Source organism: Pseudorca crassidens, chromosome 1, assembly GCF_039906515.1.
Source record: "Pseudorca crassidens isolate mPseCra1 chromosome 1, mPseCra1.hap1, whole genome shotgun sequence".
In the NCBI taxonomy this organism is placed as follows: Eukaryota; Metazoa; Chordata; class Mammalia; order Artiodactyla; family Delphinidae; genus Pseudorca; species Pseudorca crassidens.
Genome location: NC_090296.1, coordinates 49941258 through 49955493, shown reverse-complemented (window position 1 = coordinate 49955493; position 14236 = coordinate 49941258). Strand labels below are relative to the sequence as shown.

At 42.8% G+C, this 14236-nt stretch overlaps 1 protein-coding gene across 6 annotated transcripts in view; it reads right to left on the bottom strand.

Annotated features, from left to right (window-relative positions):
- Positions 1–14236, bottom strand: part of TRIM9 (tripartite motif containing 9) — a 112220-nt gene that overhangs the window by 20763 nt on the left and 77221 nt on the right. For 4 of the 6 annotated variants that reach the window (XM_067736001.1, XM_067735952.1, XM_067735968.1 and 1 more), the window contains exons 4-7: positions 12912–13022; positions 11633–11786; positions 3412–3569; positions 2082–2220 (exon numbers count right to left, since the gene is read on the bottom strand). In XM_067736001.1, coding sequence (XP_067592102.1) covers positions 2082–2220; positions 3412–3569; positions 11633–11786; positions 12912–13022 — 562 coding nt within the window. The remainder of the gene's footprint in view (positions 1–2081; positions 2221–3411; positions 3570–11632; positions 11787–12911; positions 13023–14236) is intronic. The other 2 variants (XM_067735958.1, XM_067735990.1) reach the window with 1 other exon arrangement.

The following is a 14236-nucleotide window of genomic DNA, read 5'->3' as shown; positions in this document are numbered from 1 at the left end:
TCTACAGGCTTTCTCAATTGTTACAGATCGATCAAATCTGTTTTTTCCTAATAAGCTATTCGTTATATTTTTTCTTGCTTTCTAAATCTTGTCTCACTGTTGGAATGAATTAGAATGAGGGAGAAACAAATAGAACAAACCAAAGTTATGGAGAAAGTATGTGTGTGAACTTTATTTCATCATGAGAAAATCACTTCTGTGCAGTAACAGAGAATACTGATATCTACACGATGATAGGGTTTTCTTTGTATTTAGATACATACCTTATATTTGTACACAATATATAAAATTCATGGAGGAAATTAATTTCTACAGTACAGTTTCTTTGTTGGAAGAGGACTTGTTCCGTTAGTTTCTTTTAGAAAATGACCCCCAGTTCTGTGACTGTGGTACCAAGGATCGCAGTTCCAATCCTGTAATTTATTAGACACCATAATCTTATGAACATTAATCGAAACTTAGAAACTACATCCTCCTGCAGGATGAAAAGAGAGACATAAGTGCTCAGGCTGCTATGCTAATAACTGATTTTAGCAGAATAGTATGATTTCCATGATGCATTATGAATAGAAATAGTTTTCCCATAGGTCTGGTGACACAGATTAACAACGCTGCTGCAGATTGTCACCCTGCTCTGATAGCATGCACTTCACTCTTCAATCAAACCGCTTTGTACACACATGGGAAACAAGGCCATCCCCATCAAGGGCCTTCTGCATTGCACCTAGGAACACTTCTGGAGGGCTTTAGCATCTAGCATGGTGCTTTGGGAAAAGAGGCAATTGCTCTCAGCTGACAGGTCTCTTCCCAGAGAGAAGTTGCTAAAATGATCATCCCAGGGGAGGCTCGGCTGCCACATCCCTATAACCCAAAGCGGGATAGGTATGTGGGCATTTCCCCTTCACCAGATCCTTCTCTTTGAGTAGCATCATTCAGACTTACAAGTGCTCCCCAAGTGTGGTTTTCACAACTAGGGGCCTTTCAACCTTGCTGTGGGATTTGAAGTTGTGCTTATTTTTAACCATGTGAACCATTTTAGGGGTGACTGGCACATGCTGAGGTTTGTGGGAAGTGGAGCACAGTTCTTTTTGCTAACATTTTGAATGTGAGCAAAATCAACACAATCAGTTCTGCAGAGGGAAGTTACGGAGAATGCCATGGGATGGGGGTGGCTTCTATGATTAAAGTGACACCCAGAAGGTCTGAAAATGCTTTGGCACCGACCACAAATACGTCATAAGTTTCATTTCATGTGTTGCAATTGCTTTTAGAGTGAAAATGTTAACAGCCTCAGAGGTTATACCTGGCCATCAAATGCAAGCCCCTCTCCTGACATGGATGGCTTGCCTTTGATGGCCAAAATATTTACAGTATAGCCAAGAAGCGAAAGTTGTCTGGAGATGGACCTTGTGCGGAGGCCCCGGGCAGCCTAACCAAGCCTAGAGGGACTGGCAAAGGTGAAAATGGCGAGGTAACGCAGAGGCGCTGGCCTCTTCCTGGCTGGTGCCCACGGGGAGCCTCGGTCCCAGCGTGTGAAACGGAACTTGCTGGTTAAGCCAGGAGTGGCCGACAGGCCCTCTCGGAAAGGCTCCTGCGCCCCACACCCCTTGGAAACACGTTCAGTCAGATAAATCCGCAGCTGGAAAGGACCTCAGCCCCGCCCTCAGACACAAGCCAGCGCTACAAAGCAATTGAGAATCGTCTGGGCAAAACTGGCCAGTGGTGTGTATCGTGGAGAATGGGAGCCTGCCCTAGAGCCTACATACATCTGTCTCACACACCGCGGCACATTGAGGCCTTCACTTTTCAGCTTCTTCCGCTGCAGCTTATTTAGAGCGTTATCAAAGGAAGCCGCCGGCCAAGGCCATTGGAACTGCCGCTGTGGACTCTTTGGTTTGATCACGTCCACATACCATGGGCTCGCTAAAGGCAGGAGAGAAACAGCGGCTCTGTGCCAGAATGCAGGGCAAGTCATGGAAACACTTGCGAATGTGGGCAGTGGTGGGGTTACCTCCGGGCTTGCCAGCCATTCTAGATGCCTCGCAGTTCTCGCTCTGAGGGATACTGCTGAAGGGCCTTACCCTCGGACGTCTGGAGGACCAGGGTCTTGCTGTACTGGCTGACTCCTGTTTTGTTGAAGGCCTTGATGCGAGCATTGTATGTGCTGTTGAAGTGAAGACCATCCACGGTGCACATGGTCTCCTTTCCAACATACACTTCCTGAGGGGCAGAAAAGAACAGGCCACCATTTAACTCCAACCCTTGCCCGGGGCTGGTCAGGAGGCAATGTTGCAGGGTGGACAGGAGCAGGTGCTTTGGGGTCTGCCTGATCTGAGCTCATCTTGTGAGCTACTGGGCACTGAACTGACCTCTTTTAGCCTCAGTTTCCTTCTCTGTAAAATGGGGACAAAAATACCTACCTTATGAGGCTGGTGTGAGGATTATATGAGGTCATACGTGCAAACTGACTAGCGTAGTGCCTTGTGTTTAGCATGGGTCTGGCAGCTTACGGAATGCTAGTTATTAGCAGATAGGGCTTAAAAGATGAAAACTGGGTACTTACAGTTAGCATTATGCTTATTATTATTATTGGCATTTATTCAGTATATTATACCTACTGAGCTCTTTATTCATCAGTATGATTTGTAAAAAACAGGTTTGAAAACATGCAGTGGTCTCTATGCTATGTTTATAACCCACTGATAACTTCAGAAACTGTCACAAAGCATAGGAGTTTTGAAGTTTAGGAAGGGAAATCATGAGTATTCAGATTTTCACCACAGTACAGAAGGAAGAGGGAGGAAACGGGGAAGGGAGGAAGAATGACATTTCAAAAGCTTAAAATAAATCCTAGCATAATGCATCCTTAGCATAGGTTAGGCAGATGCCTCTCTCTTTAGCTGTACACGTTGCAACATTATGCTGATGTAATGAGTAAAAATAATTTGCATCAAAAGCACAGCCTTAAAATGACAACTTGTCAGTGGGATACTCAGTAGACCGGGGTCTGAGATCGCAGTATGCTAAGAATTTTATATGAATTATCTAAGTGGCTCTTAACAACAGTGCACGAGGTACATATTATTGTCATCCCCTTTTTACAAATGAGGACCTGAAGGCTCAGAGAGCTGGGAAATGGGCACAGTCCCAGAGCCAAGTGGGGGAGTTGGGACTTGAATGCAGGCAATCTGACACCAGAGCTGGCAGTACTGCACGTATCAATATTTTCTCTTCAGAAGAGTGGAGCAGTTTCTATTCAGGGACTCCTTTGTCCTTCTTTGATGGGACAGGGAGAAAACAGGCCTCAGATGAAGAGCAGGCAGGCCCTGCCGGGATGGGTCGGAGACTCCCTGGTGGGTCCTCCGAGGTCGTCACCGGTTTTGGCTGACAAGCCGTAGGTTCTCCACTTACCCGGAACTGACCACCATTGCCGTCATCCAGCTCCAGAATGTATCCTTCGGCGGGCACCGTGGACAGGGGCGGCTGTTTCCAGGACAGCGTAGCGCTGTTGTTGTGGGTGCAGCACTCCTCCAGCTGTAGGATGGGAGTCGCTGGGACTGGAGAGGAAGCTAAACAGAAATTAGTGTAACACTGGCTTCTGTCGAGCTGCCAACATTTTCAGTATCTAGGAATGAGAAGCACGCCCTTCCTTAGGCCAAGTGGCTGGGCTAAGCAGCTAGCCTGGGGTGTATGGAGGTGGGGGGCGCCTGAACAGGATCCCTCCTAGAGTCTCCAGGAGTGGCCGTGGTTTCTGGTCTACTGCGCTGCCTTTTCCCAGCTCATGGTGGTACTTCCTACCTTACCTGGCGGGGAGACAATGGCTCTGTTCTCACCCCCTTGAGCACCGAAGATATCACCCCTAAGAGAAGTGTTTCACGTAGGAAATGGATGTCCCATCCAGCCCACTGAAGCCTGTTTCACCCCCATAACATGGCTGATGAATTTATCATAGAGTTTATTCTGAGCCTTAAACCACATTTAATAAAATGGGAACTGCCTATGCTGAGAAATAGCTCTGAAACCACTATATTTCTAAGGTTCCATCATTTTTTATTAGTGATTCCACTCAAGGTTTTGTGCACATAAGAAGCTATAGCTCTGGATTTTTGAAAATTTGGTACCAAGTGACACAAACAGTGATTTCTCAGTTTTGAAACTTCTGAGGAATTTGACACCATTCTTTCAAAGCAGCTATACCTTGAAAATGGCACTAGCTCAAGTCTGTTCTTTCTGTAGGTGTAGAGCAGTCAACTGTGAACCTAGGGAGGAGTATGGGAACAGATGGGGCCTGGCAGGGAAGGTCAGAGTGTCCTTGTGACCTTGTGAGAATCTGCCACAGTGTTACTAGTCACAATACCAACCCCCCCATTTTGTGCTGAGTCTTGTATTACTTAAAACTGCAGATTAGTTGAGCCTTCAGACATACAGACATAGAAATGTCAGCGAATGAATAATCCTAGCTCCTAACATATGAACTCAATTTATGCATCTGGGAGCAGTGTTTTTACTAACTGCTTAAAATTATTTTTCAGCACCAGAACATGAATTTATTTTTGTAGCACTTTAACACAGGAGAGAATGGTGTGGACCACGTCCAGGGACATTCAGGTGAACAAATGTTAACTGTGGAACACCTGGTATGCTGTACCAAAACTGGACTTGGAGTGTCATGCACTGAATTAAATATCCTTGCCAGTCACCCTGACTAAGATGGTTAATTTAACAGCAGTTTAGAAAACAGGTTCTATGGTGGATTACCTAGAAAACAAAAGCAGTGACTATAAGTGATATGAAGGTGAAGCAGGTCTATTATCTTATAATTAAGAAGGCTGGTACATGACAAGAAAACCATGCCTGAGTTACCAGATCAAACATAATTAAATCAAAATTACCACCAGGTAACTGGAGGTCATCAGTTTAGGAAGGGAAATAACGTTTCAAGTTTCAATTGCACAGGGTTCAGGTGGGATCTTATCAGGGAACAATGGCTCTGCAGCCTCAGAGGAAATCTGGAATTGGAGGAAAGGAAATAAATGCACTGCCTTGTTCAATACATAGACTACAGGACTGGCTGGGAAGAGGAGACAGAAGACAGAACTGCTTCGAATGATTCTAATGACCATCTACATGTAACAGGTATCATCTAGGAGTTGTAATTGGAGGTTAACTTAAGGTCGTTATTCCAGTTAGGAACTTACTTTGTCATTTAAATTTTTTTCCGTATAAACAGAATACATCTTAACATATCAACAGTGGAGTAAAATCTGACAAGTTTAAGCAAACCATTCTTCAAAGGGCTTCTAGAGACATGGAACGATTCTCCCTGGGGACATTTGCTCTTAGCTGTGCCTAATGGTTACAGCCTTCCATAAAACAACAATTTCTTGGACTCTATTTCATTATGTGCCCTATCAGTCTTCATTTTCCCTTTGTTCATGTTTCAGGCAAGTTTACATTTCATCAATTTTAAAATCAAAGAATAAGATCACAAGATGTTTTCAATTTGAATCATACAAATACTTGCAATGTCTCTGATAAGAAACCTCAAATTTCCCATATAGACATAGGTATAATTAAAAGATTAATTGAAATACATGGTGTCATATATAATTAAAGCATGTGAACTTCATTCATAAGTCCTCAGTGGATACACTTTAAAAGGCCAAGAAGAGAGAAAAAAGTCTAACCAGTCACTAATCTTCAGATCTTAACAGTGTCCCAAATTTAAACAAACAAGCAAAGAAAGAAAGCAAAGTGAGAGACAGAGAGAGAGAGAGAAAGGAAGAGAGAGAAGGAAGGAACCCAGAAACATTTGCATGTATCTAAATCTATTTCTCAATGTGCTGAGAATTATTTTTTCTTTTTCCTTATTTACCCCAAAGTGATGTTGCATATAAAAGGAAATGGGACATAATTACAGCCTCATTAGCAAAGACTAAGGGTGGCATTTCAGAACAACGGATTTTATACTGGGTGTTATATTATTATTACCCTTTTTCACTTTATTAGGTATAAAATAAACGACCTACAAGAATATAAAGTATTTTCAAATGGATTTATCTCTTGTGGTTTGGAAATGGACAGCATTACAGTTCCTGGGCTGAACTCTGAGAGAGAAGGTTTTATTTTATTGAAATTCCTATAGTTGGAGCTACAATAACTATCTTAACTCCTTCATGATCATTCCTGGACATCTTTATTTTTCCTAAAGAACTAGTTTCCCCTGACCTGATCAGAATTCTAGTACTCAGCATCCTTTTAGCCTGTAAAATCAAGCTTCAGGCTAAAAATTCTCTTTGACACAGGAGGGTAGCTGTTCTTATTGACTTCCCTGGGGTCTGGTGGAGCCTCATCTCAAAATTAAATTCTGCCACAGTGGCTTGTTATACCAAGGTTTTCAAATGTCTTACCTTTTTTTTTTTTTTTGGCGGTACGTGGGCCTCTCACCGTTGTGGCCTCTCCCGCTGCAGAGCACAGGCTCTGGACGCGCAGGCTCAGCGGCCATGGCTCATGGGCCCAGCCGCTCCGCGGCATGTGGGATCCTCCCGGACTGGGGCACGAATCCGTGTCCCCCGCATCGGCAGGCAGACTCTCAACCACTGCACCACCAGGGAAGCCCTCAAACGTCTTACCTTTTAAAGGCCATTCTAGTTCAAATTATCTCTCACGTTTTTCACATTTGTTTACTTTTCCCTCTTCCCAGTACTTTTCAGATTGAGAGCACTCACAACCATCCAGAATTCCTCTGTGAGGTTTCACAGGAGTGTGGTGAGGACAATGGGAGAAAAGAGATCCCGTGCTGTGGAAACACTGCTGAGGGCCAGACTGTGGGCAGAGGCTTACATGTGTTCACTCATTTAATTTTCAGCACGACCCCACAAGGTAGGTACTGTTATTATCCCTATTTTAGACAAAGAAACTGAAACACAGAAAGAGTTCACCACTAGTCAGTGGCAGAGCTGGGTTTTGATGCCCAGCTTGTTGGTTCCAGGGGCTGGATGTTTTTATTGCCTCTCCAGTCTGGGGTTCAGTAATAGTGAATGAGACGGAAAGTGTAAGGCCTAATTCCAAGAGAATGAAACATTTTTGGTTCCTATAATGTGAACAATAAAGCTTCTCAAGAATTGCTGGTATAGATTAAAGAAACGTTTCACCTTAAGAGCTATGGTGGTTGGGAAAGCAATTTTACTCCGTCATGTTCTCTGAAGGTTCCTTTGTAGACTGTCTTTCCTTTTTATGGTGGTTGAATAATACAAATGGCATCTGAGGAAAGTTTAGACTTTAGAGGAAGGACAGGCTGTTTCTGGAAAGCTATCACTAGTACTTTGCTAAGGATAAATGTGAACACGGGCTTTGAGGACACAAATTCCAGGCCCTCAGACCATGAACAGCTTCCACACGAGTCCGCATGCGTGCTCATTCCTATCACTGCCAAAGCTCTGTGCATTCGTTCTCCATGATTTATAGGAGGGTCTGTTCAGATCATACTGTCCTTGCCCATGACCTTGGTGCATACTCAGGGCTTTTAACATTCAACACTAGTTAATGAAGATAAATGTGTCCTTATGTGAGTAGAGGCACTCAAGGGATTAACAGCCATTGGTCTATGTGCTAAAAACGCTTGATAGACCATCAGGTCAATGTTTCATCCTGGGCTGGAATGAACACACTGGGTTTCATTTCAGCACTGACTCATGAACCTTGGACCACTTTGTGTACTTAGGCAATTCTGGGGTAATATTTTTCTGGGAGAGGGTAGGTGTCTGAAATCTATTCTGAGCCAAGCAGCAGAGCCCTTGATAGACTGGGAAAAAAAACATTAAAATTTCCTTCCCATGGCCTGGTAAGCGTTGAAAATAGCAATTTAGAATTAAGGAAAAATGTGTTCATTACTCCATAATAAAAACAGAAAACAAAGTTTAATCAGTTGTTTTCTACAAAAGAAAAGCCTGAGAGATCAAGCACAACTCCCATAGTCTGGAAAGAGGGTAAGATGATTTTCTAATCAAAATGCAACTGGAAAACATGCCATCACAATTTAGGAATATTTGAACAAAGAGGGTACCAGCATTCTCTACTCAAATCTCAATTGCTTGAGGGTGATATGGAATCAGAAAGAGCAGATCAGTTAAATCCTTAACTAATAAGAGAATAATTTTAGGCCATGCATTTTAGCTGAGTAGCAGCTGGCCTAAGTGGAAATATTTAAAAACCAACCACAGACCTATCTTCTTTGATATTAAAAAAAGAAAGGCAGGCTTCCCTGGTGGCACAGTGGTTGAGAGTCCGCCTGCTGATGCAGGGGACGCGGGTTCGTGCCCTGGTCCGGGAAGATCCCACATGCTGTGGAGCGGCTGGGCCCGTGAGCCACGGCCGCTGAGCCTGTGCATCCGGAGCCTGTGCTCTGCAACGGGAGAGGCCACAACAGTGAGAGGCCCGTGTACCGAAAAAAAAAAAAAGGCACCTGAGATGAAATTTCAAAACCAGAGAGATGCTCAGATTTTGAGTCAGGCATTAAACAGATATTCTAGCTGTAAGTCTGAATCATAGCTTTAAATACATATTTCTAGTAACTTTGAAAATATTTTAAAGTTTCTGCTAATCCACTTCGCACAATTAGATATCATATATTGAAACTAACGTATTGTTAGTCTCACAATGGTCAGATTAACACCATTCCAAATGCTACTTAAATTTGTACATGGATATTGGGGTGTAATTTCTTGAGATATTTTTACTGACAAGCTGTGAAAGCACAGTTTATTAAACTGACTATGAATACCCTAAGAAAATAAAAAGACCAACACTACACAAGGCAAGGTTGTGTATATACTAACAGATATCAAAGGGGCCAGTAGGAGAAGTCCTAACTACCGTCAATCAAGTTCTACTGTGTCATACCTTTTGGCTTTTTCTTTCCATTGAAAGCATGACAGATAAAAATTATTCAGATTCTAAAGAGGACTGGGCTCTCACTGAATTAATTAAACTTAATGAGCACAAAGCAAAGCTTATAAATGAACTCTGCAGAGGGATACTTAACAGAAGTAAATTAAATTAACATGAAGTGTTGAAAAGGAAAATGGAATAATCCACTCTCATACCAAATGACCTGCTATATTAAATTCATAAATAACTGTTCTGGATAATTTTGTGTTCCAGGTGAATTTTTGCTGCGAGAGCTCTCTGCGTTTTGGCCTTTAGCGTGTGTGACATTCTCTCCTGTGTGTACAGTCGTGTCCACACTTAACTCCTGTGTGCAGCCCTAAATGGCCAAGTGAGAATGCTTTAGGAATGTGGTCTGTGATGCACGACACGTGAACCTGCAGTTCCCACATCAGATGAAGGGCCAGTTCACTCCAGTACAATAGTTACCATCGTGCCAGCTGGCCTGGAGCCCACCATGGCAGATGGACATGACTCAGGACGGATGGGGGAGGAGAGGGCTCTCCAGCTGATTAAACCATCTGAAAGCCCTGAGGCTTCTATCCTCTACCAGCCCCTCCTCCTGCCCCATCACCAAGGCTAATTGGATTGGCTCTTTTTTTTTTTTCTCTTCCACCAAAAGCCCTTACATTGCCCTTTTGGGACACATTTTCTCCTCTGAGCTACTTATGACATAACCTTTCAATGATTCTACCTCCTTGAAGGAACTGGGCAAAGAGAGAGGCTGATCAAGGGGGCTTTACCTCAGGCTGTCTATACTACTTGGATGGTGACACATCACAGGCTACTGTGTAGGTGTTAAAGAAAAAAAAATTTTAAAGCTTGAAAGCACTGCTGCAACAAAAAGTTAAATTTCTTAAGTTTAAGAGAAGACTTCAGTTATTCCTTGAAGAAGCCACTTAGTAAGGCATTAACTTTACAGCACAAACCAGAAGTTGTAGGTGTGGGTTCTGGAAACATGCTCACCGCGTTTGAATCCCGGCCCTGCCACTCGCTAGCTGGGTGAGCTCAGGCAAGTAACCCAGTCTTCCTGTGCCTCAGTTTCCTCAGCTGCCTACTAGGATTGTGCGAATAAAATGAGTTAATCCATGGAAAGCAATTATGAGTGTGTCTGGTTTGGTAGGCAGTCAGTAAATGCTAACTATTTTTGTTACTACAACGAAGCATTTTTATTTATAATCTATACACTACTTACTTCGAAAATTAAGGCATTATCCCAAAGCAATACATATGAAACAAAAAGATGAGAAAACTGAAAATAAAAGAGGGTCAAAATCCATTAAAAAAATGAGGGAAGTACATGTGCCAGGGACAGGGATAAGTGTAACTGCATGATGTAGTCTGCAGCCGTAACACTCGCTGGGTTATATGGCTCTCTCTGTCTAATAAAAGGACGCATGCAGATTTTTCTTAAGAAACAAAAATGTTAAAGCACTGAATTCTAAGTTATTTATTACACGGATGCTTAAATTGGGAGAAGCAAAGAGCAAATCAATTTCTTCAGTTTTAAAAAAAGATCCGAAAATGACAAAGTTAGAGGGATAGACGACAGATAGTGGTTGCCAGGGATTGGGGATGGGGGAGGGGAGGCGTGTGGGTGTAACTAAAAGAGGCAGCAGGAGGGAAATCTTTGTGGTGATGGAAGAGTTCTGTATCTCGATTGCAGAGGCGGTTATACATGTGACCTGATGGCACAGAACTACACACACACACTGTACCAATGTCAATTTCCTGGTTTTGATATTACGTGATAGTTAAACGCTAGATGTAACCACTGATGGAAACTGGCTGAAGGGTACAGGGGACCTCTCCTTAATATTGCTGCAACTTCCTGTGAATGTATAATTATTTCACAATAAGAAGTTTTAAAAAATCAGAAATATTTTTCAAATGGGCTATTACTTACACTGCCATAAAAATATCATTGCATGTTTGGTTTGAGTTTTTAGCTTTTTTTCAAAGAGTTATTTTCCTTAAGATAATTTTAAGTACTTGTACTTCCCCTCAGCCACCCCAAATCTCAAACAGATCTTGCCATATCCCCTAATTGCATGGACCAAAATGTTTAAAAAGTTAAAATTTATTTCATATTTTCATTTTCCTTCTGTGTCCAGGGTCTCATTTTCCTGACCACTATAGGCAGGCTGACTGATCCTCTCAAATTCCCGCTAATCTACACTCAATTGTATGCCACTATCTCTACTCCTGTGGAAGCAGTCTCAATTCTAACTCCCTTGATTTATATCAATATATCTGGGTTACTATCTGTAACAAGATTTTATGTACAGCTCTCTCTCTTTCTTCCTCTTTTTATGTCAGCTATTCTCTAATGCTGAGCACGTGAAATCTCTAAGATTCTCAAAGACGCAAGCATTGAGTTGATCTGGATTTATCTGACTTTCTGAGAGGCAGGTCACCCAGCTAAAAGGGTACATTTCTATTACATGATAAGACAGGAGCCACTCCAGATTTTTGTAACATTAACCAGAGGGAGGTGTGTGTGTGTGTGTGTGTGTGTGTGTGTGTGTGTGTGTGTGTGGACTTTCCCACCTCTCAGCTGATTTATAAACCTGGAGGCTACCTTTTGTTTGCTGCAATCTGGCAAGCCGCCTTTATCCTGCTTCCAGCACCAGGATCCACTTGGGGTACTGCTATGACTGGGCAGGGGGGTGGCACAGGCACTCACTTTTCATCTGCACAAAGTCGAGCTGGTGGATAGACTGCAGCAGAGGGCTGTTGTCCAGACTCAAGTCGAAGTCCGTGGTCATCCTGGGAGTGAGAGTGCCTTTCCCCCACTGATCCTCAGTCAGGTGCACTCTCCTTATGAGGGCGTCAGAAATCTATCACAACAAAGACCACAGCCTAAGAAATACATCCCCACAATGGACACAGAGCTCTTCGGCTCTCCCAGAGCAGCCCACCGAGTGCCTTGGGACTCACACCCTTCCTGTCTCTGTGCAGGCAGCAAGGAGCCTTTTATGACGAGGGTGACCCGTGATTTATCATGAAAATCTGAACACTTTTGGGAGTCAGAGGGAGGCACTCTATAAAATTAGCTGCTGTTAATTGCTCTAATATATGATCTGGATACATGATCATGCTGTTTATGACTTATCAACTAAAAGCCAACAACATTAAATAATGATATGTTAGCAATTAGTTAAATCTACTAGAACCAATGGCCCTAAGTTTCTGATATGAGCTCTGGGTATCCTGTCAAGACTTAGAAATTAGTTTTATTAAATAGTTCAGAGAGGCTGCATATGCTAACCTGTAATATAGAATTTCCTACACTTTAAGCACATCATCTTCATGTATGACTTTATTCTTTGGTAGAGAACTATTCTGTTTCTTATATTTAGGTCCCCTCTGTTGTTCTTGGCCAGTTTGGTAGAATGTCAGTTGGAAGGAATCTACACGTTCCTTAATAAAAGGTCCCTTAATCACTGGGATCAAAAGTTAAGTAAAATTTAGTTGACATCATAACATGTCACTAAAACAACTCTGAAGAAATCATGAGACGTCCAAGGAATGAAAAAACTTCAATTTATTTGGGAAATCACTGACTTACTGGCCAGAAGGTGTCAAAAAAGGTAGAAGCCTTGTATAATTACATCTCTAGCTGACAAAACTGTCCAGGATATTAGTAAAGGGACCCAATTCTTAAGCAAGGCAATAACTCTGTTTTGGAGGAACTTAGAGGGAATTATGTTTTCATGATCAAACATAAACAAAAACAAATTTAAAAGCCCATGCACTTCTCAATCTTGTAGCACGTGGTGGCAGAGACTTCTGAGAAGCCAGTGAAGTTCCGCAGGCACCCATGTCCGCACGGCCACACAAAGGTGGGTTCTGATGTGCAGGGGCCCATGCCCAGCCAGGGCCGTTGGGAGTCTGGCCTTGGCGTCGTAGACTCAGTTTCGTGGGGCATTGAGAATCTGAAGCAGAAGCTAGTTGACACTTACCTGCAAAAAGCCACTAGGATCATTTTCCTTAATCACCTCCAGGCAGTACTCCATGAGACCCGTGGTCTGGCGCAACTTCACTGTGCAGTGAGAGATCTGATCTCGAACCACCTAGGATTGATGAGACAACAGAATGGTCCAAAATGGCAGAGGGTAGAAAAGAAAGCAAACTGGGACTTTGGAAAGCTTCTTTCAACCAGAATCCAAGAGCATCATGGAATGGAACTAAATTTATGAGAGTATTTGTGGCGTGGCAATGTCTGCTGTGGACAATGGCTCTGGAAGACTGATTAGATAATGGCTCTTATGGGGAGGGGCTTATAACAACTGGACCCATCAGAAAGGCACGCAGATGTTGGACCTCTGGGAAGCGGGTTACCTTGGTGCCTCAAGGGACATCTTCCACAGGTCCCCCTCACTCCCCTCTTCCGGGAGCTGCTCTAAGTGGGAGATCGTGGAGAGCCTGTCAAGGAGCTGAGTAACCTGAGGTGCAGCTGCAGCTTCTGTTCTGGGACAGAAGCCCTCTACCCGTCCCTCCTAAAGAGCAGACATCATCTGAACCCAGATCCTCTCTTGTTCCAATTCTCTTTTCCCTGGGTGGGTGGTAGAGTAGGGCTAGAGGTGGAACTTGCTGAAAGACAATGAGCTAATGACAGCAAGTATGCCAGAGAAAGATGGATACAGAATCAAGCTATAATCCACTTAGCAACACTCACTGCTTCACTTTGGAAAGCAGTTTCAAAGGCAATTTGCCGAGAGATGAGTCTACCTTAACCTAGAGAGGCATCTCTCTGAACATGCAGTTTTTCTCTCCAGGAAGTTGTCTTTGCCCAGTGTCAAGGGCATGGCAGTCCTTGAAAAGTTTCCTTCTTTAGAAACGTTCATCTTCTGTGTCCTCTGCTCAGTGACCCAAATCCTGAAGCAGTTTTTGAAGCATAGAGTTGAACAAGGGTTTTCTAGGAACCTCAATTACTCATCCTCTATATTTATACTACTTGGCAAAAGCCTCAAAAATAACCACCGTTCTGGATTTTATGGGTAATAACTAAAAGGGGTTTTAATAACAATGATTTTAAAACTTTTCCTTGTTCCTTCTTTTCAGTTTTCATTATAAATTTATTTTCCATGAAAGATTATGACACCCTCTTTCAAAAACAGTAGGAAAATAGGTAAAAAAAAAAAAAAAAAAGCAAATCACCTCACCACTCCAATGCAAATTGTTAAGCATTTTGATATTTCCTTTCAGTTTTCTTTCCGAGCTAGATTTAGTTATAGCTGCAATTATAGTATGTGACAATTTTATCTCCTCCCACTTAACACCATAT